This window comes from Danio rerio, chromosome 16 (genome assembly GCF_052040795.2).
Source record: "Danio rerio strain M-AB ecotype USA chromosome 16, GRCz13ab, whole genome shotgun sequence".
NCBI lineage: Eukaryota > Metazoa > Chordata > Actinopteri > Cypriniformes > Danionidae > Danio > Danio rerio.
This window is the reverse complement of record NC_141036.1, coordinates 25,084,156-25,110,132: the sequence shown is the minus strand read 5'-3', so window position 1 is coordinate 25,110,132 and position 25,977 is coordinate 25,084,156. Positions and strand designations below refer to the sequence as shown.

At 33.4% G+C, this 25,977-nt stretch overlaps 1 protein-coding gene and 1 long non-coding RNA gene across 19 annotated transcripts in view; one reads left to right on the top strand and one right to left on the bottom strand.

The window, feature by feature from the left end:
- The window catches only part of cgna (cingulin a), a 78,972-nt gene that overhangs the window by 10,797 nt on the left and 42,198 nt on the right, over positions 1–25,977 (top strand). For all 12 annotated transcript variants that reach the window (XR_015511316.1, XR_015511315.1, XR_015511314.1 and 9 more), the window contains one exon: positions 23,865–24,131. Coding sequence is in view for 2 of the 12 variants with exons in the window: in XM_087286912.1 (XP_087143038.1) it covers positions 23,866–24,131 (266 nt within the window). In the remaining 10 variants the exon portion in view is untranslated. The remainder of the gene's footprint in view (positions 1–23,864; positions 24,132–25,977) is intronic.
- LOC101883647 (uncharacterized) overlaps positions 8,406–25,977 on the bottom strand; it is a 713,507-nt gene continuing 695,935 nt past the window's right edge. The window contains exons 2-15 of one of the 7 annotated variants that reach the window (XR_015511341.1): positions 15,877–16,068; positions 15,461–15,597; positions 14,201–14,234; positions 14,009–14,038; positions 13,848–13,917; positions 13,494–13,523; positions 13,328–13,397; positions 13,215–13,242; positions 12,979–13,008; positions 12,802–12,871; positions 12,401–12,445; positions 11,289–11,422; positions 11,079–11,210; positions 8,406–8,685 (exon numbers count right to left, since the gene is read on the bottom strand). This is a non-coding gene — a long non-coding RNA (uncharacterized LOC101883647). Of the gene's footprint in view, positions 8,686–11,078; positions 11,211–11,288; positions 11,423–12,400; positions 12,446–12,801; positions 12,872–12,978; positions 13,009–13,214; positions 13,243–13,327; positions 13,398–13,493; positions 13,524–13,847; positions 13,918–14,008; positions 14,039–14,200; positions 14,235–15,460; positions 15,598–15,876; positions 16,069–25,977 lie in introns of those variants that run through there. The other 6 variants (XR_015511343.1, XR_015511342.1, XR_015511345.1 and 3 more) reach the window with 6 other exon arrangements.

Here is a 25,977-nt window from a genome sequence, read left to right as displayed (position 1 = left end):
TACCCATTACGTGCAAGAGTTTAATGATTTTTATAATGAGCTTAAGCTTTACTCTGGATATGTATAATTATAAAGTATGTGCTAAATTGGGAAGATTTGAACATGTACAACAATGGATTATAATATTCTATTAAAAGCATGTATTGCAGTTTTGTCATATGACAAATTAAATGTTAAAACTCTTTAAAGTCTGGTAAAGCTACACAATTAGGCTTTTCACAATATCTAATTTTTTTTTTTTTAAACAATATATTGCACCAAAGTATATATGGCGAGAAACGATGTTATTACCATTTTACGCCACTCATTATATAATGTCAGAATGACAATATAATGGCATCACAATGCAAGTTCACTCTTCCAAATAACACCTGTTTTATTCTTAATAATATTTAATTTAATTGTAGTCAATTGAACAATTGAATAATTAGACATCGCACGTCCTAAAAAAATAAATAATAATAATTGTCAACAAAAAAGTGCAAAGTAAAAAGTAACAGAGGCTGCGATTTCAGCTAGTAGCAAAAATCACAGCCATTGTTACTTTTTACCTTGCCCTTTTTTGTTGACATTTATTATTATTTATTTTATTAAATATATATTTTCAGCTGTCATTCACCCACATGAAAATATACTATAGAAATTTATAGTAAATACTATAGTTTTTTTTTTTACCATACTGACACTGACAACTCCAATTTAGAGAGGTTGTGCAATAAGCTAAAGTATTGCTAGAATTGTTTATGTATGGGTGATATACAGTTGAAGTCAGGATAATTAGCCCCCTGTTTATTTTTTTCCCCAATTTCTTTTTAACAGAGAGAAGATTTTTTTTCAACACATTTCTAAACAGTTTTATTAGTTTTAATTACTCATTGCTAATAACAGATTTTTTTTATCTTTGCCATGATGACAGTAAATAATATTTGACTGGATATTTTTCAAGACACTTCTAAAGTGACATTTAAAGGCTTAACTGGGTTATAAGGTTAACCAGGCAAGTTAAGGCAATTAGGCAAGTTATTGTATAACGATGGTTTGTTCTGTTGACTATCAGAAAAAAATTAAGCTTAAATGGGCTAATAATTTTGACCTTTAAAATGGCTTTTAAAAAATTTAAATCTTCTTTGATTCTAGCCGAAATAAAACTTAAAAAATAAACTTTCTTCAGAAGAAAAAATAATGTAAATTTTCCTTGTTTTGTTAAACATAATTTGGGAAATTTTCAAAAAAGGAAAAAAAAATTCAAAGGGGGGCTGAATTCTGACTTTATTATTAGTACATAGTATTAGTATATTACATTACCAAACATTATTGAGGTCATGTCCATGTATTGTGTGATAAGTTGATATGTTGATTATTGTGACAGGTCTATGCACAATTAGTCAAAGGCAATTTTTATTTGCAGTTTTTAATAATTTTCTGTAATTGACCACATAATGAATGAGTCTGTAATCAGCTGTAAATCTCCAGCACCTCCTTTCAGATGTTCTAGTGTTTACTACATAAAGCCATAACTGACAAGCCATGCAGAAATACAGTAGCAGATGATTTAATTGGATGCAATTCTGAAAATTTATTTTGGAAAATTATCTGACCAATTCTGTCGTTTTATCATTGTTTGTGTGTAGGCATTGGCCGGTATGAGATTCTGCCAGCATGATAATCTTGAATAAAAAAATATCACAGTTTTCACTGCTCTAAAATATGTGCTTTTAAAATGTCTGGGTAGTTTCAAAAACATATTTCTTAAACTTAAAAAAAAGACTTCTTTAAATATTAAGTAAGCCACTGCACTGTTTAAACCTATAGTTGGTCTAAAGCAGGGGTGTCCAAACTCGGTCTTGGAGGCCCGGTGACCTGCAGATTTTTAGCTCCAACTTGCCTCAACACTCCTGAATGTTTCTAGAAAGCCTAGGCAAGAGCTTAATTAGCTAGCCCATGTGTGTCTGATATGGTTGGAACTAAACTTTACCGGACACCGGCCCTCCAGGACTGAGTTTGGACACCACTGGTCTATACTGTTGGATGTTGGTGCATAAATTATTTGTTTTTCAGACATTTTCTGAATCATGGGTTGACCAGTAGCATTTAATGTTGAGAGTCCTTTTGGGTCTTTTAAAAAACTAAATAAAACATTAGTAAAAAAAAAGTGAATACAACAACATGTACTGACAATTATAAGCAGCAGTAAATCTTGAAACCAGTTGTCATCCCTTGCCTAGTTGTGTGTGAACTTACTGCCATTTTGTAGTAATAACAATTATTAAACGGTTAAAGATTGGACAATTGATGTCACTAGCCCAGGGGTAGGCAAACTCGGTCCTGGAGGGCCGGTGTCCTGCACAGTTTAGCTCCAACCCTAATCAAACACACCTGCTTATAGATTTCTTGTGATCTTAAAGACACTGATTAGCATGTTCAGGTGTGTTTGACTAGTGTTGGAACAAAACTCTGCTGGGACACCGGCCCTCGAGGATCAAGTTTGCCCATCCCTGCTATAGCCAGTGTGGTTGCTGCCATTTTTAGCACTTAAACTATTTGTCTAATGTGTGTAATATAAACACAGCTTGTGAAAGTTTTTGGACTGTACACAATTGAAATGCATTAAAGCTTATTTTTTTGAAGAATCATTGTTTGTAAAACTGCTTGCTGTGACTATTTAGCACACTTTTGTTTACATTCTATACTTTATAAATGAATTTCAGTAGTCAAGGGTCTAGGTTGGGATGGGAATGAATAGAAGAGGATGAGATAGGGAAACAGAATGACACACGGCAGGTCAGGAGGAAAATGTGGCATTGCAGCAGAAATAGATATAAGAATAGGAAATAACTAAATGAATACCACAAAAATATACAGTGAGGAAAAACAAATTTAATAGTTGATGAAAAACGGATTTAATGTTAAAAGGCTTAGACACATGCAGAATGTATCAAAGTCCTCATTAAGAGAAAAGGTATTAATATTTATTATAAAGAATAATAATGCAGTCGTCGATTCGCATAAGTTTGGCCTTGATTCTAGACTGGTTAAATAAATGTGTTTGTTCAGAATGTAAGTACATTTGGATACAGTAGGGAAGAGTGACATCTTTGATTTGGATCAGTGTGTGAGAGCTGGAGAGAGCGAGTGTGATAGAGAAGCCAGTGTTCTCAGCATAGCTGGCCTTGTTTTCTGCCCCACTTCACTGTAATAATGGGAAGAGGGTCCTTCTGCTCCCCCTTCGTCCTACTCACGAGCTCCCTCCATTCAGCCTATGGGATAATGCAGTGCTGAGTGGCTAAATGGAGCCTCTGTTAGCCTGGCCACTGACACACTGACACAGAGGAAATGGATCGCTTTGGACCGTGACTAAATTTTGGTTGTTTGTTTGACCGGATCACTGTTATTACAGAGTAAAAACTCTTGTCTGTCGTCACGCAGATATTAAAAAGTCACCAAACATAGTTAAACCAATAATGTTATTGTAAGCTAAAACTATTAAAATAATTTATTAAAGTTAGTTTATTAAAATAAGGCTAAAATATAATAAAATTAAATATAAACAAAAATATTAAAAGTAAAAAAAAGTAAATAATGCATTGCTAGTTTATTGATGTAAAATTCAGTTAAATGGGCTATGTGCACAAGTGTTTTTCAGCCAATAATAAACTTCCGGTGAAAGGTTTATGTGACTATTTTCAATTTCATAAGGTTCCTTTTACAGCAATAGTGTTGTAATGTAATTCAAGTATAATCAGTTAAATAGACTTAAGCACACATTTGGTTGTTAAAGTGTAAAAAGAGCTGAAAAACCATATAAACGCAGGTGCCGTCATTAGCAAAAGGGTAGCGCAGAAACTCCATTGAAATAAGTAGGGTAAAATTAATTTCACCCTTTTAAAGACATGGCACAGAAAAATACAATTTAATGCAGTGCTTCTTGTTTAGTGTAATTTATATCGTATCTTTATATCATGAAGAACGTTGTTTTTTATTTAATTGTTTATTTTTTAAAGAAATTCTATCTTCAACGTGGCGATTTTGTATTGGATGACAATTAAGCGGAAGCCCAGGGGCTGGCTGACTGAATTTGAAAGTCTGTGTGTATATACCCCATTGTTCTACAAAAGCAACAAAAACTTGTATAAATATCCATAATATCTAAATGTAAAAGAATGTAAGACAAATTAACTGACAACAATACTAAAATAAAAGTTCAATAAAAAAGAAAATATGAAATAAAAACAAACTAAAAATTTTAATCTGATCTATCACTCAAATCAGTTAAATAAAATTTATAAAAAGAATTATTCTTATTGTCAGAGACACCAGCAGACACTGCATTAGTTATAATAATTGTTGGATTTAGTGTGTTACCCTTGTTGCTGTCTCTGTGTGTACAGGATATGACAGGGCAGGTAGTGTTTCTATTGCATAAAACAGTAAAATGCTCTGGAGGTTAAGTGAGTGAGTGAGTGAGTGAGTGAGTGAGTGAGTGAGTGAGTGAGTGAGTGAGTGAGTGAGTGAGTGAGTGAGTGAGTGAGTGAGTGAGTGAGTGAGTGAGTGAGTGAGTGAGTGAGTGTGTGGCATGCATAGATTTAAAAGAGCATCCTTGACATTTCACACTACAATTTTTTAGAGTGCAACATGGAACTAATATGACAATGAGCAATTCCATGCAAACGTCAACCTTGCCATGAAAAAAAAAAGTTTTTCACTAAAATAGTGAAACCGTTTTGGTTCATAGTTGGTTTAAAGCAGATTGTCCCAAGTATCCTGGTGGGTAAAATTGGCCGTTTGACTGCTTGTATAAAAAAATGTCTCAATGTTTTCAAACAATTATGTTTGATATACTAAATTCACACAATTTCACATTTGTCACATCAATAACAGAGAGGTCTCACATCAGAGAGTCGACTCTTATCCTTTTGATCAGCATCGTTTCTTTTGGGTTGTGCAGTTTAATTCACAGAATACTGTAAACTCGCACACATTTTATGGTCTCATCCATAACACATGTTGATTTTTTTTCTCATTTAAAATCTAAAAAATGTTTACAGATTAATATTTTTCTTTTGTTTCAATATAATGTTAACATATACTTTCCCTGTGAATTTATGTTTTAAGTGCAAATATCACATCTATAACGCTGGAATTACTTCAATATTTTTCACAGGTTATTTTTTAGAGTGTAGAATTAATAACTGAATAGCAGGTGTGGTTATTAGTGGAGTACAGCGTCCTGTATGTAGGGCTGTGCAATTCATTGAAATTCAGTCTTGATTTTGGCTTCCAACAATTATGAAAAAAACATTAATCGAGATAAAAAAATATTATTTTATCTTGATTAATGTTTTTCCAGCAGTTTACATTTGTTCCACTGCAAAGCTCAGTTTTACATGAAAGTCAGTAAAAGCAAAGGCCTACTGTAACGTGGCTTTTGGAGCATAGGACACATTAATTATTGATGTGTATTCTATTCATTCATGTTTTTAAAGGCTTGAAAAGAGACTGCATGCTGTTGTGTGTGCGCGCTTGGCCTCATACTTGTGTGCATGTGTGCGACCGTGCATATGTGTGTGTGTAGGTGTGTGTTTGCGTGTGAGAGTGTATGTATATGTCTGTTTTTGTTTATAGTGTACTCTGGTTTACAATAGCTATACTTGTGAGGGCCAAATGTTCGTACTTATAGAGTAAATGTATACTGTTTCTCACTAGCTTGCATGTGTGAGAAACTGTGCTAAAAATGCAATTGATTAGTTGACTATTGTACTCCTGATTTGAAATCAGTAACTCAAACCTTGACCAGCAGTTTAGGAGATTTTGGGCTTTGCCTGTTTGACTGGAAATTGCTGCCTAAGGTGATCTGAATATGATCAAAGAGTGAACCTTCTTGCCCTAAAGTTATTTAAAGGGCCAGCATCACTCTTTGACTTAAACCCAATACCTGAATATTACAGCGAAAAATGGAACATGGTGTAGCAAATGGGTTACTAGCATTTGTCTAGACCCTCAGGACTAACTGCAATCATGTTCAATATAACCATGAACCCCCTCCTATAAAGAAGCCTGTCCTTCTTTATAGTGCATTTATGGTGTTCAAAGTCTGTTGTCTGGGACTGAAACTCCACCCATCCGAGAACAAGAGCTGCAGTTTAATTGCTGTTAGTGTAAAAGTACGTAAATCCTACTACGGTAACCACAATAAAAACAGAAGAATGAGTCAGTAGAGAGAGAGGGAAAAAAAGGCTGAGGAGAAAAATAGTGTTGCTGCCACCTGTTTAACTCTGCACCTGTATATCCGTCATCACAAGAGACTCCCTGCTCTATTTCAGCCTGCTTCCAGGCGGTGACACTCCTTATTATCTGAGAAAACATAATGAGCTCATTTAGTGTTTTCACATCATAATACCATGAAGGCTCATGTACACCACACTGTAGGTATATTTAAGTTACGCTTGCTCATCTCAGACCTACAGTTATTGAATTCTGGCTTCAGGACCAGTGCAAGTAAGCAAATAACCCCTATTTTGACTAATCTACAAAGCATTTATTTAAATTGATTTTGTTATCCTGCTTGCGTACAAGGCCTTGAATGGTCTACTGTGGTGGAAAGATTACTGAAAAAGTATACTAAAGTAAAAGTACCATTACTTGGCTAAAAATGTAGTGCAAGTACAGTAAAAGTATCTGTTGTAAATATTACTTTAAGTAGGAGTAAAAAGTTGCCATTTCAAAAGTACTCAAGAGTAGTGAGTATTACGCTGTTAAAAGTTGATGCATTTGCATGTAATTTGTGGATGTGTGTAATCGTAACATTCTGTAATGCATTTAGTTATTGCCTAGCAGTCACACATTGTCATAAGACGTTAATATTTGGTTAGATTTAGGTTGTCAGGTGACCAAAATCAATGTGAAGTCGGCTTCTAAGGACATGTTATCTTGATGTCCAATAACAACATTAAATGACATTGAATTTTATTTGATTTTAGGTTGTTAGAACTTGACCAACATCCTAATCCAACGTCATATTGATGTCAAGTACTGACATTTATTCATCAGGTATGGCAACCAAAATCCAATATCCGATAGACATCATAGTGGTAATGTCCACACAACTTCAAGCTGAAACATCCTTAGACGTGACTATGTGGTTGATTTTAGGTTGGATGTCAGACATTGATGTCGGTCTGACGTTTAGTTCTGATGTCAACCCGATTTTCATTTCCAAACAAAGGCAACGTCCCCACGACATTGGGGTACAACGTCAATCTGACTTCATGTTGACGTTTTGTGCCTGCTGGGTGTTTAAGGCCATTTCGGTCATCATGCAGTAAACATCTGTCATCTTCTTATTAGTGACATGCATCTAAACAGACTTTGGGTCAAGGCTTGTAAAAGATTTTGGACAACTTCTTAGACACTTTTAATGCTTCCAAACAGTTTGCTGCAATTAAAAATTGCCAAAAATTGGACTTACTAATCCACATAGATGAGAAAAAAATAAAGTAGTGACTGCAGGTTGAAGGAAAGTAGTAGAGTAAAAGTACCCATACAGCACTAAAATGTACTCAAAGGAAAGTAAAAGTACACATTTTTAAAACTACTTGGTAAATTACAGTTTCTGAGAAAAAACTACTCGATAACAGTAATTAGAGTATTTGTAATTTGCTACTTTACACCACTGATGGTCTAGCACCACAATATCTATCTGCACTCTAAAAAAAAATTCCGTAAAAAAACGGTAAAATGTACTGGCAGCTCATTACACAAATATTTTACCGTAAATTAAAAACGGAAAACTTCTGTTAATTGACAGTGTGTCCACATTAAAAAAACTACAAAATATCAGTTTTTTGACGGTTAAACTACTGTAAAATAACAAAACATTTTATAGTAATTTAAGGGTTTTCTATATAAAAAAACGGTTATTTTCTGTGTTTTTAAGGGTATACCAACAGTAAAAAAGCGGAAATATTTTGTGTTTTAATTAGTATACCTATTGTAAAAAAACAGACAGATTCTGTGTTTTAATAGTATACCTACTGTAAAAAAACAGACAGATTCTGTGTTTTAATAGTATACCTACTGTAAAAAAACAGACAGATTCTGTGTTTTAATAGTATACCTACTGTAAAAAGAGGACTTTTTTGTTTTTTAATAGTATATATACACAGTGAAAAAATGAACAGATTCTTTGTTTTAATGGGATACCTACTGTAAAAAAATTATTATTTTACTAATTTAATGCTCTTCAAGCAGCATAGAAATGGCAGTTGGTAAGGATAAACATATACATATGGGAAATACACTATTAATGGTTTACCATAGTAAAAAAAAAACATTTATTCTATACTGTATGTGTAAAGAAGCAGTAAATAGTTTGTTAACTGTGAACTTACAATTAGTACAAAAACAACTTTGCAATTAAAACAGATTCTTTAATGAATACAAATCATTTGAATTCCAAATAGCTAGTTATACACACAATAATACATATTGACATGTGAATCACACAGTGAGAGGTCTTGGCAAATAATCTCATAGCAAATTAGTTTTAAATGTTAGCTTTAAGATAATTGAGGACAAGTGGGCAAATTACAAGTACTTTACATTAAGAAACCAGGTTAAACTGCAAGATGGCAGGAAACAGACGATACAACTGGGTCTTCTTCCGCTCCAATACTGATACTTCAATGGCTGTAAAACAAAAACAAAAAAAACAAAAAAACATTACTAATGACATTTCACTTACAACTGGGGTGATTCCTTGCATGTCAATAGTTTACACAAATGGAAGTTTTATCATCATCTTCTTGTCTCACTCTTGTAATTTCAAGCCTGTCTGACTGACATACTTCCACAGAACAAAGTAGGAGAAATAGGAGCAACATTCTTTAAAATATAATATTTTGTGTTTTGCAGAGGAAACAAAGTCATACAGGTTTAAAATGTCAAGAGTGAGTAAATTATGAATTATCAATTATTCAGTTTTGGGTGAGAAATCACTTTAAGATTTTTCAAAATAAAGTGTAAGTACTTTTGACAATATTCGGAACAATAATGCAAGAGAGAAACAATAATATAAACAAACTATGCTGGTAACACTATAATAACTACAGGCTATGATTCATTTATGAAGCATTAGCAAATAGTGAATTCATTATCTGTTAAGCATTGACTCTAAATTAATAGATGTTAGCAGTCGGTAATAAATACAGCTGCAAAATTTGCTACAGCTACAGTTTAATAATTGTGTTATCAAACTTTAATGATTGATTTTACATTACTATTTATATATATAAAACTTCTTCCAGTTGTGGCCTAATCTGTGAGGATTATTTATGATTTATAAATCCTTATAAACGACAGTTAAAGGCTCAGTATCAAATGAACATTCTTATCTAAACAGTCTTATCTAAAAAATGTAATTACTGTAAATATGAAACCTTGCCGAATAGCTGGAGTGCCAAAATATAACATAAAACTGGATAAAACAACACTAAAATAATTTAATGATATTACGATGCAACATTTCAGTGTTATTTAGCTATGTTTTAACTGTACAGTAATTTTATTTTAGATAAGATTTATTTTTCATTTAATACAATAAAATGAATTTCATTTTTAGAATATAACTGAATCTTTAATTGTGATTTATAAGGGGATTTACAAAGCATAAACAATCCTCACTTTAGGCTACAAAACTGGATGAAGTTAACAAAAGCACTTATTAAAATAAATATTGTATATACTTTATATACTTATTTTTTGAACTTTATTTACAAATATAACTATTACAATTCATTCATGTATTTTTCTTCAGCTTAGTGTGTACTCACACTATGTATAGTTGCCTTAAACCAGGCCGAAGCACTCTTGTCTTCCCTCCCGTCTCCCCTGACGTCCCACACTCACATTGCATTCGAGCCTGAGCACTCTTACATCATCGATGATGCGCTATTTAGTTTAGGAAGTGCTCTCAGCACGGAGGAGAATTCTTTAGTTATATTGTTTTAGTCATTTGGGATGCAGTAACACGCTGTCAAATATTTCGCCGAACAGATCAGCCACTTTTGATGTTAATAAACAATCATAAATTCCTTGTGCTGCAGGAATAGGAGGTTTGCTAAAGGCGCAGCTGTGGTGCAGTAAGGGGTTTGCGTTCATTGAACAGTAATAGTGATTAATTTATCCAAATCAAAGTCCCTTGCAAACTGTCATAGATTAAAGACACAAACCCCTCACTGCACAACAGCTGCACCTTTAGCAAACCTCCTAGTACCTGCAGCACGTTGACTTTGATTGTTTATGAGCGTCAAAAGTGGCTGATCTGTTCGGCGAAATATTTGACTGCGTGTCACTGCATATTAAACAACTAAAACGATATAACAATATAAAGAAATCTCCACTGTGCTGAGTGAGAGCACTTGTTAAACTGAACAGTGCATTATTGATGATGTAAGCATGCTCAGGCTCGAATGAAATGTGAGTGCAGGTCGTCGGGGAGACAAGCACGCTTCCAGTTTCAAGGCAACTGTGCATAGCATGAGTACGCCCTTGGAAACACCCATACACACTTATTTACAAACACACTCATACACTACAGCCAATTTAGTTAATCAATTTCCCTATAGCTTATGTCTTTGGACTGTGGGGGAAACCTAAGCACCCGGAGCTCTACTTGCTGTGAGGCAACAGTGCTAGCCACTGTGCTGCCCAACTATTACTATATGCCTGAATAATAAGATATATAAATGTTAGTTTGAATAGTTTATTAACCATTTACTTACACATTCTGAATGATTAGAAAAAAAATACACCAACTATTCTTAAATCACTGGTTTGTAAATAATGCTATACTAAATTTAGTAATGAAAAATTAATCATTAACAAAATATAAAAACAAAATCATTAAGCACATTATAGATGTGCTTATAAGTCAAGATTACAGCATTTGCAGCTGTAGTTATAAACTGTATACCAAGGTCTATTAATGTAGAGTTAATGCTTAACAGAACTTTTTGCTAATGCTTAATAAATTAATCAATAGTGTTTAGTTATTATAAAGTATTACTGGTGTGCTTAATTACCTTTAAATCTTCCAAGGATTCTGAAAGTCTTTCTGGTCTGACAGGAATCGAAGGAGTTTAGATGGTATGTTTCTGCTTGGTGCTCTTTTTTCTGCTTTGGACCTACATTCTGGATAGTTACTCAGCATGCTCCTGTTGTAAATACAACAAACATGTATCAACTTACTTGTCTTATAAAAATGAAATAAACTTAAAAATGTAAAAACAGACCTTCATATAAACTCCAGAGTCAGGGCTGCTTCCTTAGGCTACATAATGTTTAGCACATAAGAGACTAAACATGTAGCTCACCACAATTAGGGGACAGCCCAATGATCTTGTTATTGTGACTGTGGACTCTTCTTCTGAAAAAAAGAAAAGTGAGTTGTGTGTTGGGTCTGGTACACGTCCACATGGAAAGAACCTATATAAACATATGGTTTAATATAGGTTTTGATTTAGGTTTTTGAAATATGTGACAAATATAAAATTGGCTGTTTTCCTATATTACATGTACATATATGGGTACATATATGCACACCTATATGTTAAATTATTAATATTATAAATAATATTATAAATATTATAATTATTATGTAAAATTATTCAAATACATGTCTGCTACATAATTTAAAAGAAATTAAAATATATATATTTACTTAATCAAATATTACAAGAAATAATTATAGTGCAAGAACAAAAATAAGGCAAAAAAAAAAAACAATAAAGGAAAGAAAACAAAATTTAAAAAAATGACAAACCATTTTGTTTTACATTTCTTTCTTTTCCACTATCTTTATACAAGAAAGAATTGACCTTGAAAATGTTTCAGGAAAACGTGTAGACATCATAGCTTTCCATCTCCTCTCACTTATTTGCCATAGTTAAATTCCATAACATGCCAATAACATGTGATACAAAAGTCAAGTGGCACATACATAAGTTTTTCGCATTTTTTAAGTTAGTTCTTACCCAGAGAGCAAACCTACGTTAAATTAACATTGAATAAATGTTAAAACATCAATCAAACTATCATTGAAACAACGTTAAAAAGTCACCACTGATTTTTAGGCAGTTTTCCACCCTGAAATAATGGTAATTCTATGATGATAAATAGACAAAACTGTCCCAAAATCAGCATTTATTCAACCAAAATTAAATCTTTTTTTTTTTTTTACAATGAACCCAACATTAAATAAAATGTTAAATCAACCACACTATCATACAATTAATATTGAAATTTAAATTTGATTTTTAGCCAGTTTTGCATCCTGAAATAATGTTATTACAATGACGCTAAATAGATTAAACGGTCACAAAATTAGCATGAAGGCCTGGCTCACCATCAAGATGCCCACATTGAAATTGTCTCTCTCATCATCAGGTGGCTAAGAGAGAAAAGAAAAGAAATTCAGCAGTGGACCAGTTATTTCCTTATCACTTTAAGCAGACATTACCAAAATAAAGAACTTGTAACATTTCAAATGATGCAAAAATAAATAATAATAATAAATAACTGCTTGGTTTATTTAACAGATTACAGTAGCAGCTTAAAAAACCCAGATAAAACACCCACATCAACCCAGTACTTTTTAGTTTGAATACATGTTAACAAAATTCTAAATTACTGAAGCAAAATGTGTTCATGTAAACACTTAGTAAAAATATAGGTACAAGAAATTGGTTTTGCCAAATAATAAAAATAAAAGCATCAATATAAAAAAAAAAACCCTGACCATTTTACCTCTTAAGCTTGAAAGTTTACTGTCATCCCCTGTACTAAGTACAGATGGTCCAGCACAACTGCCCGAGTTCTGGAAGAGCAAACACATTCTTGGTAAAATGACAATAGATGCAATGCTAAATATAAATCATTTTTTATTTTTATTTTTTATATTATTTATAAAAATGCAGTACTGACCAGTCAGCATCAATTTTTACACCAACACACCTACAACAAAAATAACACTCATTCAGTTTGAAACATGCAACGTAGTCTACTTTTATACTTTACATACTTTTTGAATAATAAAAAAATGAAAACATTTAAAACCCCAGCTGTATTTTATTTCATTTGTCTATATCAATTCAATTTAGTTTGGATTGAACGTAAGATTTAATATTTTTACTTAGATTGCTGTGAAAATGTACCTGTACCTTGTACTTATAACCAAAATTACAGAACCTGGAAGTCAACAAAGCAAAATATCAGTGAACCTTATATGTACAAAACACTTAAAACCAAACAGAAAAAACGCTGAACATTTTACCTCTTAAACTTCAAAGTTTACCGTCATCTCCTGTATAAGGTACAGAGGGTCCAGCACAACTGCCTGAGTTCTGAAAGAGCAAACACATTCTTGGTAAAATTACAATAGATGCAATGCTAAATATAAATCATTGTTTATTTTTTTGGTTAAAAAATGCAGTACTGACCAGTCAGCATCACTTTTTACACCAACACACCTACAACAAAAATAACACTCATTCAGTTTGAAACATGCAGCAGGTAGTCTACTTTTAAACTTTAAACTTTGTAAATAACAAAAAAATGAAAACATTTAAAATCCCAGGTGTATTTTATTTAATTTGTCCATATTAATTTAAATTCAGTTTGGATTGAATGTAAGATTTAAGATTTTAATTTAGATTGCTGTGAAAATGTACCTGTACCTTGTACTTATAACCAAAATGACAACATAAACATAAAGCAAATCTTATATCATATATCAGTGAACATTATATCTACAAAACACTCAAAATCAAACAGAAAAACCCTGAACATTTTACCTCTTAAACTTGAAAGTTTACTGTCATCTCCTGTATAAAGTACAGAAGGTCCAGCACAACTGCCTGAGTTCTGAAAGAGCAAACACATTCTTGGTAAAATGACAATAGATGCAATGCTAAATATAAATCATTATTGTTATGGTTAAAAATGCAGTACTAACCAGTCAGCATCAATTTTTACACCAACACACCTACAACAAAAATAACACTCATTCAGTTTGAGACAGTCTACATTTAGACTTCACAAACGTTGTGAATAATAAAAAAATTAAAACATTTAAAATCCCAGGTGTATTTTATTTCATTTGTCTGTATTAATTCAAATTCAGTTTGGATTGAATCTAAGAATTTACCTGTAACATGTACTTATAACCAAAATGAAAGAACCTGAAAGTCAACAAAGCAAAATATCAGTGAACCTTATATGTGCAAAAAAAACTTACTCAAAATCTACATAAAAAGATTTCATTTGCGATAACACCATGTGTAGTTCACTCTATTATCAAGGTTTCATTCAAATAAAACTCCTGATCTCCTAATAGTAAAGAAAGTATTATTTGCTATAATGAATCGAACTGACAATTAGTTTGAAGAATTTTAAGACTGTGGAAGAACAACTCATCTTTATATCTTCATATTAGCTGCCCTTGAGGTTCTTAAAAGTGAATAAATAAATATCAATGACAGTTCAACTCGTCAACTCGACTACAACAAACATTTAATTGTGTGCTTTAAGGTACACGTTGTAGGCTATTTGAGGTCGAAAACGCATGACAGTGTAAACACTATAAATACTTTTAAATGTCACACACTTACTGTATCACTCTGTTATCTCTGTACACACAAACACACGTCGCGAAATGCGGAAGTTTTTTGTTCGCTCCATTTGGCGAGCGTTATTAAATTCCATAACATTCTCATCAGTTCTTGCTTCTTATTTGCGTCTATTACCCCAGTTTGTCACGCGGAATGAATGAAATGTTCATGAGTTAAAGTGAAACTGCCAAACTGCAGTTAAAGTCAGGCATCCTGCTGATTTGATTCAGAAGGGCACTTGTTTGTCAGACGGCTCACCTGTCAGGTATACATCCGCGCTAAAATGTCAAAGTATGAAAGTCACCCATGAGCTGCAGCTCCCAACCCAACGTTGAGAATAGATTAACGGCGATATATTTTTTTTATCGCGCAATAAGTCTCGCGTTAACGCAGCACATTAATGCTGATAACGGCCCACCACTAATAATAACTTAACGAGTGTGTATTTCCCCTCATACCGAGTTACAAATGCCTCCAATTCACGCGAGTCTAACTTATAACTTAACGTTACTTAAAAACCAGCAAAGCTGTTCCACTGAAACTCGGTCACACAGCCTTAATACGTCGGTCAAACTAAAGCTAACATTTGATAACGTCAGTAAAAATATGAAATTAGTTATTAATATGCAAACAAACACAGACGGTCAGGTGTTACGAGCGTTTGAAACACGTTGACGTTAGTGTTCATTAAAGGTAACGTATATCAACCAAACAGTGTCACAAACTTTGAATGCTATCCCTTGTTCAATGCACTGTACAAAGAAAACATTTATATTTCTATTAAATAATTAACATACCTTTCACACTCTCACAGACAAGCTGACGTTTACCGTTAATCCAGTCAGACTCACGCAGGTGCAGAGGGAGTGAGCGGGTGATTGGGACGTCACGTCACTTCCCGCGCACGGCAGTTTAGAAAAATACGGACAAACAACTGTAAATGAACAGATACCATATTTACTGATGAGGAAAACGCATAAAAAGATAAAAAATCATTAGGTAAATGCTTGTTTAAATTACATTTAACCACTCATAGCTCAGTTTGATCTTAATGAAATAAAGTCTGATCTTATTAACAATATTAAACGTAATTCACTGCTGTACTTTCCATGGGCACTTCATACAAGACAAAATCATTTTAAATAACGATAAAAAGGTAATAAAGCAGTCTTTTAACTAAAATATTGTTATATGTTTTATTAATCGTACTCACCAGGGAAAAAACAGAGGAAGAAATATGTCCCGATGTCCATCAAACGCTGTCTGAGCTGCGATCCCCTTCCCACAATGCAATTCGAAAATGTATATAAACGGAAAAACACCCGTAATACGTGTATACGGAAAAAATCTGTTAAAATATACAGTCATTTAACTGTTATTTTACAGATTTTTTTTACAGTGTGAGCTTTTAATCTCATACACTCCTAGACATACATTATGCTCATCTGATGCTGGTTGTTTAACTGCTCAATGTGGCTAAAATCAGTGGGAGGCCGGGCATTCTGTTCACCTGTAAATTGTGAAACTTTTTACTGTCTCTTTAGCAATGCAGAATCCCTAAGTCTTTTTAAATAATCTCTTAAAACTCACTTTTTAGGATAGATTTTGTTTTAGGATAGACTTTTATATGATTTTTAGATCTATTACTATTATTATTAATTGATTTATTTTTATTAGTACATTGTGTTTGCATTCAGCTTTGTATCTTTTACTGGTGGACATTTTTTTATCTGTAAAGTGCCATGAGATGCTACTTTTAAAGCCGCTAAATAGGACTGGGTGATTAATCGAAAAATAATTGAAATCGACATTCAGAACATATAATCGATCAAAATTTTTCAGGCAATTTTTTTAAAATTAGTTTCTCTTTTTCCTACTTCCAGGGCTCAACAATAAAGACTGCCTGATGGGGCCAACAGTAGACAGGATCGCTATTAGGGCTGTGCAATTAATCGAAAATCCGATTTCGATTTTGGCTTCTAATGATTATGAAAAACCAGTAATCGAGATAAACGATTATTGCATCATATTCCGCCCCCTTTCCAGTTTTACACATATGTTGCTCTTAAAAGCGCGAAAGACGCTTTTAGTCTAGTCAGCATTCAGTCTCATTCACACACTGAGACGAGCTCAGCGCACACATCTAAAGTCATCTTAATGTGAGCGCTTTAATGGTCAAATTGGTGTCAAAACGCAGCGTTTTTTTTTTTATTGATTATTCATATTAAACCTCATTTGTGTAATAAACAAACGAGTTGAAAATCAAAAGTCATGTGAAAGAGAAACCATTAAAGTGACACCGTGCGATATTCCTGCTGCCGCCTGTTTTTATTATTAATCAAACAACAAAAGGAGAAAATCTCTCACTGCTCTTGACTGAAGGACTGCTGTAGTCAAAGTTTTTTTTCTTAAAGTGAAGATGCTTAAAGCACAGTTTGTTTCATAGTTTTATTCTGTTGTATTTATTTCTCTTTCCTTTGCAGAGTGGAAATAAACTGTATATATGCAGTTGAAGTCAGAATTATTAGCCCTCCTGAATATTAGCAATCCTTTTCCTCCCCAATTTCTATTTAATGGAAAGAATGATTTTTTTTTTTTCATTTTTATCTTTGTTATAATGGCAGCACAATATTTTACTAGATATTTTTCAGAATACAAGCATTCAGATTCAAAGTGCGATTCAAAAGCTTAACTAGGGTAATTAGGCAAGTTATTGTATAACAGTAGTTTCTTCTGCAGACAATCAAAAATATATTCCTAAGGGGGCTAATATTATTGACCTTAAAATAGGTTTCAAAATATTTAAAACTGCTTTTATTCTAGCCAAAATAAAACAAATAACACTTTCTCCAAAAGAAAAAATATCAGAGGAAATACTATTAAAATTCTTTGCTCTGTTAAACATCGTTTGGGAAATATTTATAAAAAAAAAAAATCACAGAAGTGCGAATAATTCTGACGTAAACTGATAATTGTTTTGAATAATCTTGATTACAATTATGACAAAAATAATTGTGATTATGATTTTTCCCAAAATCGAGCAACCCTAATTACCACTGGCCCGATAAGTTTAATTTCGGAAATTTAATTTGCCTGCAACTATTTCTCAGTCGCATGCAAAAAAAAAAAAAAAAAAAACAAAAGCCAAGAAACAATTTGTGCTTTCAAGCCTTTAAATGCTATCTACTTTGTGATGCTGTAAACACCATATTGCTTTGTACAGCGACAGTACAGTAACATCAAATTATGAGGCTAAAAGAAAATGTCTGTTTCTAACATCTTGGAAGCAGACATTTACGCAGTTACAACACGACGGGCAAAACTGAAGTGATGTTTAGCACAGCTTGCCATCAGTTTGGCAGGTGAGCCAACTTTTGGTTTTGCAAAAAAATACCTGTACATTTTCCATACTGTTATTTTTGTCTGCATAACATTTTGAATTTTGCTCATTATACATTTATTATCATTATCAAATTCTAGATTCATTTTATTTCACACATTATTTAAAATATGTGGCTAAGAAATAGCTATTAACTTTCTTTTTTTTGTTTTGTTTTGGGTAGGGCCAGTGAAAATATTGGCAGGAACCACTAGCCCAATTGGGCCATTAGAAAAAATCCTTAGCATTGAACACTGACTTCCCATGTGGAGTCGCAGGATCCCGCGACTATGAAAAACATAAACAATCGTTTATTTTGTTTCCAAAAGTGCAACTTATTTATTTGAACTTTTTTGTATAAAAAAGTGACTGTTCAGTTTAGGCAATGCGTGTTTCAATTTAAGTTGTTCAACGTTGATGTTCAATAAATAATCATAGATTGTAGAATGTATGTTTCCTTTAATTATTCTAAAATCAATAATGCACCCTTCATTCAAACATCTCTCACTTGCAATATGTGAGCATATTTACTGTAAATAACTTGTCAGTGATCTATGAGTAATAAATAAATAAAATAAACAGATAAAAATAATTATTCATTAATCGTAATAGAGTTCAAATATTTAGTTAATTGAGATTTTAATTTGCTGTAGGGCAAATCGCCTAGCCCTAGCGCTATATAAAAATTATATTATTATTATTATTATATGATTTTTATTGTTGTTGTTGTTAAAACCTGGACATTTCAGATAACATAGTTTACTGAACAAATGGATACAAGGATTACAAGGATACAATAACAACACAGCCAAAACTACTAAATTAAATTAATTTTATTTTTATTTTTATATGGTAGTTAAGAAAGTGGAACGATCCTGATGAGTTACCATGTGTTTTAATAAATTTTATCTTTATTCATTTGTCTCTGTCTTTCTTGCACACAGCTTGTAATAGTTAAATAATTATAAAATAATTATGGTTAATTAATTAAAAAACTTCATTTTTGTTTATTTAAATAAAATAAACATCAACATTTTTATTTTTTGTTTTGAGTTGGTGAAAAGCTGTTCTTTTTCATTTAAAATTGAATTAGTTTATATATATATATATATATATATATATATATATATATATATATATATATATATATATATATATATATATATATATATATATATATATACACACACACACACACACACACACACACACACACACACACACACACACACACACACACACACACACACACACACACACACACACACACTTTTTGAAATAATAATAATGGTATAAACACAACATTTTTTAACTTTACCTATATTTTAAAATGACAACAGAAAATATAAAAGTAATAAAAAATGTAAGCTTTTAATAAACACTTCAACTGTTAATCTTAAACTAAACTAAAACCAAAATCAGTTTCCACACATGATTGTAGGAGGAGCAGTGATCTGACTGAATGTGTTTGCAGACTGTTTAGTCAGTGTATTGCAGCACTGTAGTTTTGGTATGGAAGAAGGTAAAGAGTTTGAGAGTGAAAGAAAAAGAGTGAGTAATTATAAAGTGACGTACCAATGTCTAGGAATGCACTTTGTTCCTGTCACACCCTTAAATATTTTCCCTATACGATACTTTCATTCTATCACAGCAGCCACACCTTCAGTGTCTTCTCCATTACGTCACATTAAGGCCTGGCTTTTGTTAAAAAAAGTAGCATGTTCAATTTTTTTTGTCAGGAAATCTAAAGAAATGTGGAATTAGTTTATGAAGTCAATAGTGTGTGTGTGTCTGTGTGTGTGTCTGTGTGTGTGTCTGTGTGTGTGTGGTTGTTCAGGTTAATGAATAATGGAGGCCATTGGGTCTTATGTGCCAGGAGTCAGAGGTAACAGGCAGCATGGAGTAGTGTGAGTGTGTGTAATTCAATGCCGCTACACTGGACCGTCTGCCTGTATCTCAGTAGAGCACAACAGTAGTAGAGTTCTAGTAAAAAAAATCCCATTCAGATTCTCCTTTAGAGAATAGCAGGCTAGAGACTTTTCAAGACAGAGTAGCGTTGTCTACAAGGTTGTTGAAGATCAAATGGAATCGACCTCATTTACTTTATTGTTGTTGATTTATACTGATGGATCCACAAGTGGAAATGTTCTCGTAACCTTTTAATAACTACACTACCTGACAAAAGTCTTGTCGTCAATCGCAGTTGTAAGAGCAACAAATAATAACTTAACTTAGTTGATCATTTGGAAAAGTGGGAGAAGGAACCTTTTGATGAATCATCTGTTTTACTTTCATCCTAATCATCACAAATACTGCAGAAGACCTATTGGAACCTGCATAGACCCAAAATTCTCACAGATATCAGTCAAGTTTGGTGAAGGGAAAATCATGGTTTGGGGTTACATTCAGTATGTTGCTTCTCATACTTCAGCCTCCACATCAAAGTTATTGAAAGCAAAGAAGGTCAAAATGCTCCAGGATTGGCCAGAACAGTCACCAGATAGAACATTATTGAGCATGTCTAGGGTAAAATGGAGAAGACATTGACATGAACTCTGGAAGTCCTGCAAGAACGCTTTCTTTGCCATTCCAGATGGCTTTATTATAAAGTGATTTCAGTCATATCTGATCATTCAAGTTATTGTTTGTTGTTTATAAAACTTAGACCAAGACTTGTCAGGTAGTGTAGTTTCTCCTCTGAACACACAACTTATTTTTAAAGTGTAACGTCCAATTTTCACAATTAAATGTGGTTTGAATGAAACTGAAGTCTGACAGATTTTGACAGAGTACAGTATGTAAATTTACCTGTAAGATCTTTCTTATTTAATCACCAAGGTGTTCACTTTCAGTGGAGAATCATGGCAGTTGCTGTATTCATCACCACAACCAATGGAAATTTGTCAGAATCAGAAGAGATCAAAACTATGCACTATATTAGATGTATCATACAAAAACATTCAAATAGTTGTCACTTGTCTAATGTGACACATTCAGGACCATTCAGGTGTCCCTCTCTTGTTAAATTGAGTCACGATCTCTCTCCTTGGAAATGTGAATATTGATTTTTCATTTGGGTCACACTTTACAATAAGGTTCATTAGTTAATGTTAAGTAATGCATTTACTAACATGAACAAACATTGAACTATACATTTACTACAGTATTTATTCATGTTAATAAACGTTAGTTAATGAAAATAGAGTTGTTTGTTAGTTCATGTTAACTCATGTTGCATTAACTAATGTTAACAAGCATGGACTTGGATGTTAATAATGCATTAGTAAATGTTCAATTATCATTAATAAATGCTGTACAAGTGTTGATTATGATTAGTTCATATTAGTAAATGCAATAACTAATGAACCAAATTGTAAAGTGTTACATTAATTTGTTTCTCTGGTCTCTAATTTTCAGGGGCCATTTGTCTTCAATTTTTTGAGTTTGTTTTGGTGACGTAACCCACAGCAAACAATAATCAATAAGTGGCTTGGCAGATACTGCAATTTCTATGTCTGCAATTTTACTGAATGAACAATTGTGTTTTGTGGACGTAAAACTAACATGAAATGGGAAGCCAGACATGACACCATTGACAGGGGATGTAATGACATGTTGCTGGTTAAAAAAGCAGATTCCTCTTTTAGTTGAAACGATGATGTTGGTACACGTTAAGACAAAGTCTACCCTAAAAAAAAGTGTACTTTATATTTGCTTCAAGTAGTTTCAAACTTTTATAAGTTTCTTTATTCTTTTTTTATTTATTGAACACAAAATAAGATATTTTGAAGAAAACTTGTAACCATTTACTTCCAATGATTACAGATTTCAAGCTTTTGTTCAACACAAGAATGAAAGTAAAACAGCTTTGGAACAAATAAAAGTTGAACTATCCCTTTAACAGAATGCACATTGGTCTACTGTTATTAGATATTTTATGCAAATGTCTTGCATACTCCAATATAACAAGCATTTTCATTTTTAAGGACATTCATGTAGCCAAAAATAATCAGATAAGTCAGACTGATAGTTATTAATTTCTTAATTTTGATAAGATACATTGTGTCTTAGTGTTGCAGCAATAAACTAGTTAGGGCTATTTGATATAGGGTAAATATCTATATGTGATTTTATTTTATTTTATTTTTTTCACAGATATTGCAATTTTTTTTTGATTTGCGATTTAATTTTGTGGTCAGACTTCATCTCAATAATCTGTATCATAGCTTCTTACTGCTAAAATGCAGTGAGTGTTAGTTAAAAACAGATGACTAAAAAGATATTAAAGTACTTGCACGTTTATTCAAATTTATTTTTAAATATTCATAAATAAAACATTAAGTTTCTCAGTAAACAAATAAAATGACTATACCTTTATGTAAAGTTGAACTAGAGGAGATGGTGTAGCTTATTATAAACATTATCATTTTGTTTATTTAAAACAAAAAACAAAATAATAATTATAAAAATACAGAACAATCAGCAAACTAACATGGCTGAAACAACTCTGACTCATATGGTGCCTGTGTAGCTTTTTTAAGTGCTGATTGTTGTACGTCTGACAGCTTTTACAAATTACCTGTTTTGGTTCAGTGTCTGTGACTTTGAAACCAAAATATTCCCACATTACTGATGTCCTTTTTTTTTTGGTATTAATTAGTCTAGTTTTTTTTTTTATTTATTTATTTTTTTTATTGTGGGCAGTAATAATAATAGTCCGCATAATTCGGTTGTGCCATTCTGATTGGGCAGAATAAAAGTGTGCTTGCTTGTCGGCGTCAATAGCCTAGAGTTTAAGTGCACTGACATATAACACCATGGTGCTCACAGCGACCTGAGTTTGATTCTCTGCTTGAGGTTCTTTGCCAACCCTTCCCCTCTTTCTGCTCCCAATACTTTCCTGTCTGTAACCTCCACTATCTTATCCCAATTAAAGGTGAAAAAACCCTAAACATAACATTTATAGAAAAGTCTGTTCACTTAATTGGCTAGTAAGACTATCACACACATGGCAGTAATGCATTTGCGCTGGGCAGGGGAAATTGAATAATACAAATATATTTCATATCACTGCCTCTTGCTCTCATTGCTCTTATTTAGCTAATTGCAACGTTATAATTGCGATTTGATTCTGATTAAACGCACAGCCCTACTAGCTAGTATACCTTAATGCATATAATTTAGATTTTTGGTTAAATATGATCATAACTGTGATTTATTTTAATAACAGAAGTTCTAATATTTGAGGCTGTGGCATATATCAGAATACCATCAGAATTGGCAAATAATAGTTTTTTATAAATGAACACTAACCAAAAGAAACCCCCATTACATTCTATACATGCATAAATAATACGCTCAAAAAAAGTAAAGTAGGACACTGCCCCCAATCCTGAGGCAAGAACCACCAATAAGAAAAGGGAATTCACCGTGGTATCCTTGCTGAAGTGCTTTTTTTAGGGAAGAAGAGAGGAGCGTCCGCAGATGGCAAAGTGACTTGAGATCAGGTTGTGCAGTGGACTGTGATCTGAGGGACTCTATGGTGCTTCTGACAGGGCCGGTGTGAACCAAAGGATGTGCAGGGTTGTGATGGAAAAAGACCATTTCATTTTGTACTTTTACTTCAGTTTCTTCTTGCGATTTTTATCTCAGAGTGCTTTGGTTTGCTCCAGTTTTATTGAATGCAACTCTGAAATTGAGGGAAACAGTTGTGGAGCCTGAGAGGAGTGTTTCATCTGTTTGAGGTCACTGAACACACAAGCCACACGCCATTGGAAAAATATACTTTGACATTTTCTTGATGCTTGTCTCTCTTTTTCTAGGATGTCTGCTCCTGTCTCCGGTAGGAAAACCCCTGTGGACTATGGTGTACAGATTCGATTTATAAATGACCTGCAAGACACCGGAGGGGGTGTGAGTGGGCAGCCCCGGAAAGAGGGACCTAAAAAGCAGCCGTCTCGCTATGGAGTGGCAGTGAGAGTGCAGGGCATTGGTGGACAGCCCTACGTCGTACTGAAAGAGGGAGAGAAAGGAGATTCATATGGAGTGCAGTTGAGAACCCAACCACCTGCCTACAGCAGCCTGCCTAGGTATTGTCCAATGTTTTAATAGTATAATGCTGTCATTTGAACAGGTCTTAAAAAAGAGCTGTCCTAAAACATTTTGCAGTAAAAGAATTGGTTATTTGAGATTGGCTCTATCATTCACTTTGTTAATTTACTGTTTAAATGTAAATAAATTGATAAAATATATAAATAAAAGCATCTGCTAAATGATACAGCTTTGCCGTAATGCAGTTTGCATTGTCAATCACACAGTTCAGATTTGCTCTAAGTAATATATTGTTTTATGTCTGCATACTGTACCCGATAAGATAACTCAAACCATTTGAGGAAACCGATGGCGGCAAACAGTTTATCCATGAGAAGTCCTTTGAGTGGTCAAAGAATACCCGGAGGTCCATAAAATATAATTATTTTAGAATAAGTGTGCTCACATAGCCCTGTAACATTAGATTTAATGGTAGTTTCCGCCATTTTAGTGTCGATGAAGACGACATATTGTCCAACAATATTTTGCGGGAATTTTGTATATGAGCAATGTCACACTCGTAGCAGTGCGATGTGGCTGTATATCGGCACTGGTGGGAGGCATGTTTAGTCTCCCACCAGTGACGATATAAAGCCTCATCGTACTGCTACGAGTGTGATATTGCGTTTATACAACAGTTCGACTGCATAATCGTATGTATCAAAAAGAAATCAAACACGGAGAGTCTCCGCTATTCAATCACCTCTGCAGCTGATGTCAGCAGAAAATCGTTACTAACTCAACTAGTATTTAAATGATTCTCTAACGGTAATGTGTAAAGTGATGACAGACAGGTGATTTTGCTCACATTTTAAGATTATAAGACTGAACGGCATGAAATGCCATCTCAGTTTACAGAGATTTCCTAGTATTGCTCTGTTGCAATCAGGAGATCACAAAAATCAACCCCTTCCAGCTGCAACCCATCACTGGGTAAACACCCATACACACTAATTCACACACGTACACTATGGACAAAATTTTGCTTCTTCAATTTACCTGTACGGGCGACACAGTGGTGCAGTAGGTAGTGCTGTCGCCTTACAGCAAGAAGGTCGCTGGTTCGAGCATCGGCTGGGTCAGTTGGCGTTTCTATATGGAGTTTGCATGTTCTCCCTGTGTTCGCGTGGGTTTCCTCCGGGTGCTCCGGTTTCCCCCACAGTCCAAAGACATGCGGCACAGGTGTATTGGGTAGGCTAAATTGTCCGTAGTGTATGAGTGTGTTGCCCCATTATGAGAAAAAAATATATTATTTTTACACTGCAAAAGCACAACTAAATTAAATAATGCCATAGCTAACGTTAGCCTTAGAGCATTGAGCTAACCTGTCTTTCCCCTCGGATATAGCCTAAACTGTGTAACATGGATGGCTGACCAACGTGACATTACAACATATTGCCAAAACATCTAAAAGTAAAATAAATGTACTGAAGTAGTTCACAGTGCTTACCTGGAAGTACTTTCTGTCAGCTGTTATTCCTCTTTTCTTACTGTCTCTCCCCCTGCACTGCCACAAGGCTACCATGCGGGTCTTAAGGGGGAAAATGCACAGGGTTTTCCCTTCAGATACCTAGATAACGAATAATGCGCTATTTCTTTTTTATTTCTTAGATACAGATATGAAGGTTTTTCAGGAAATTCATAGTTTTTAACCACTGATATAAATAAAGAACCTTTATTTTAAAGTCACCTTTGTTGTCTCGTTTAAATATTATTTTGTTGTATGCTACAAAAACATAGAATACTTATTATATACTTATAACTTATTTAACTTAATTAAATTGATCTGTTTACATAGCGCTTTTACAATGTAGATTGTGTCAAAGCAGCTGCACATAAAGATTA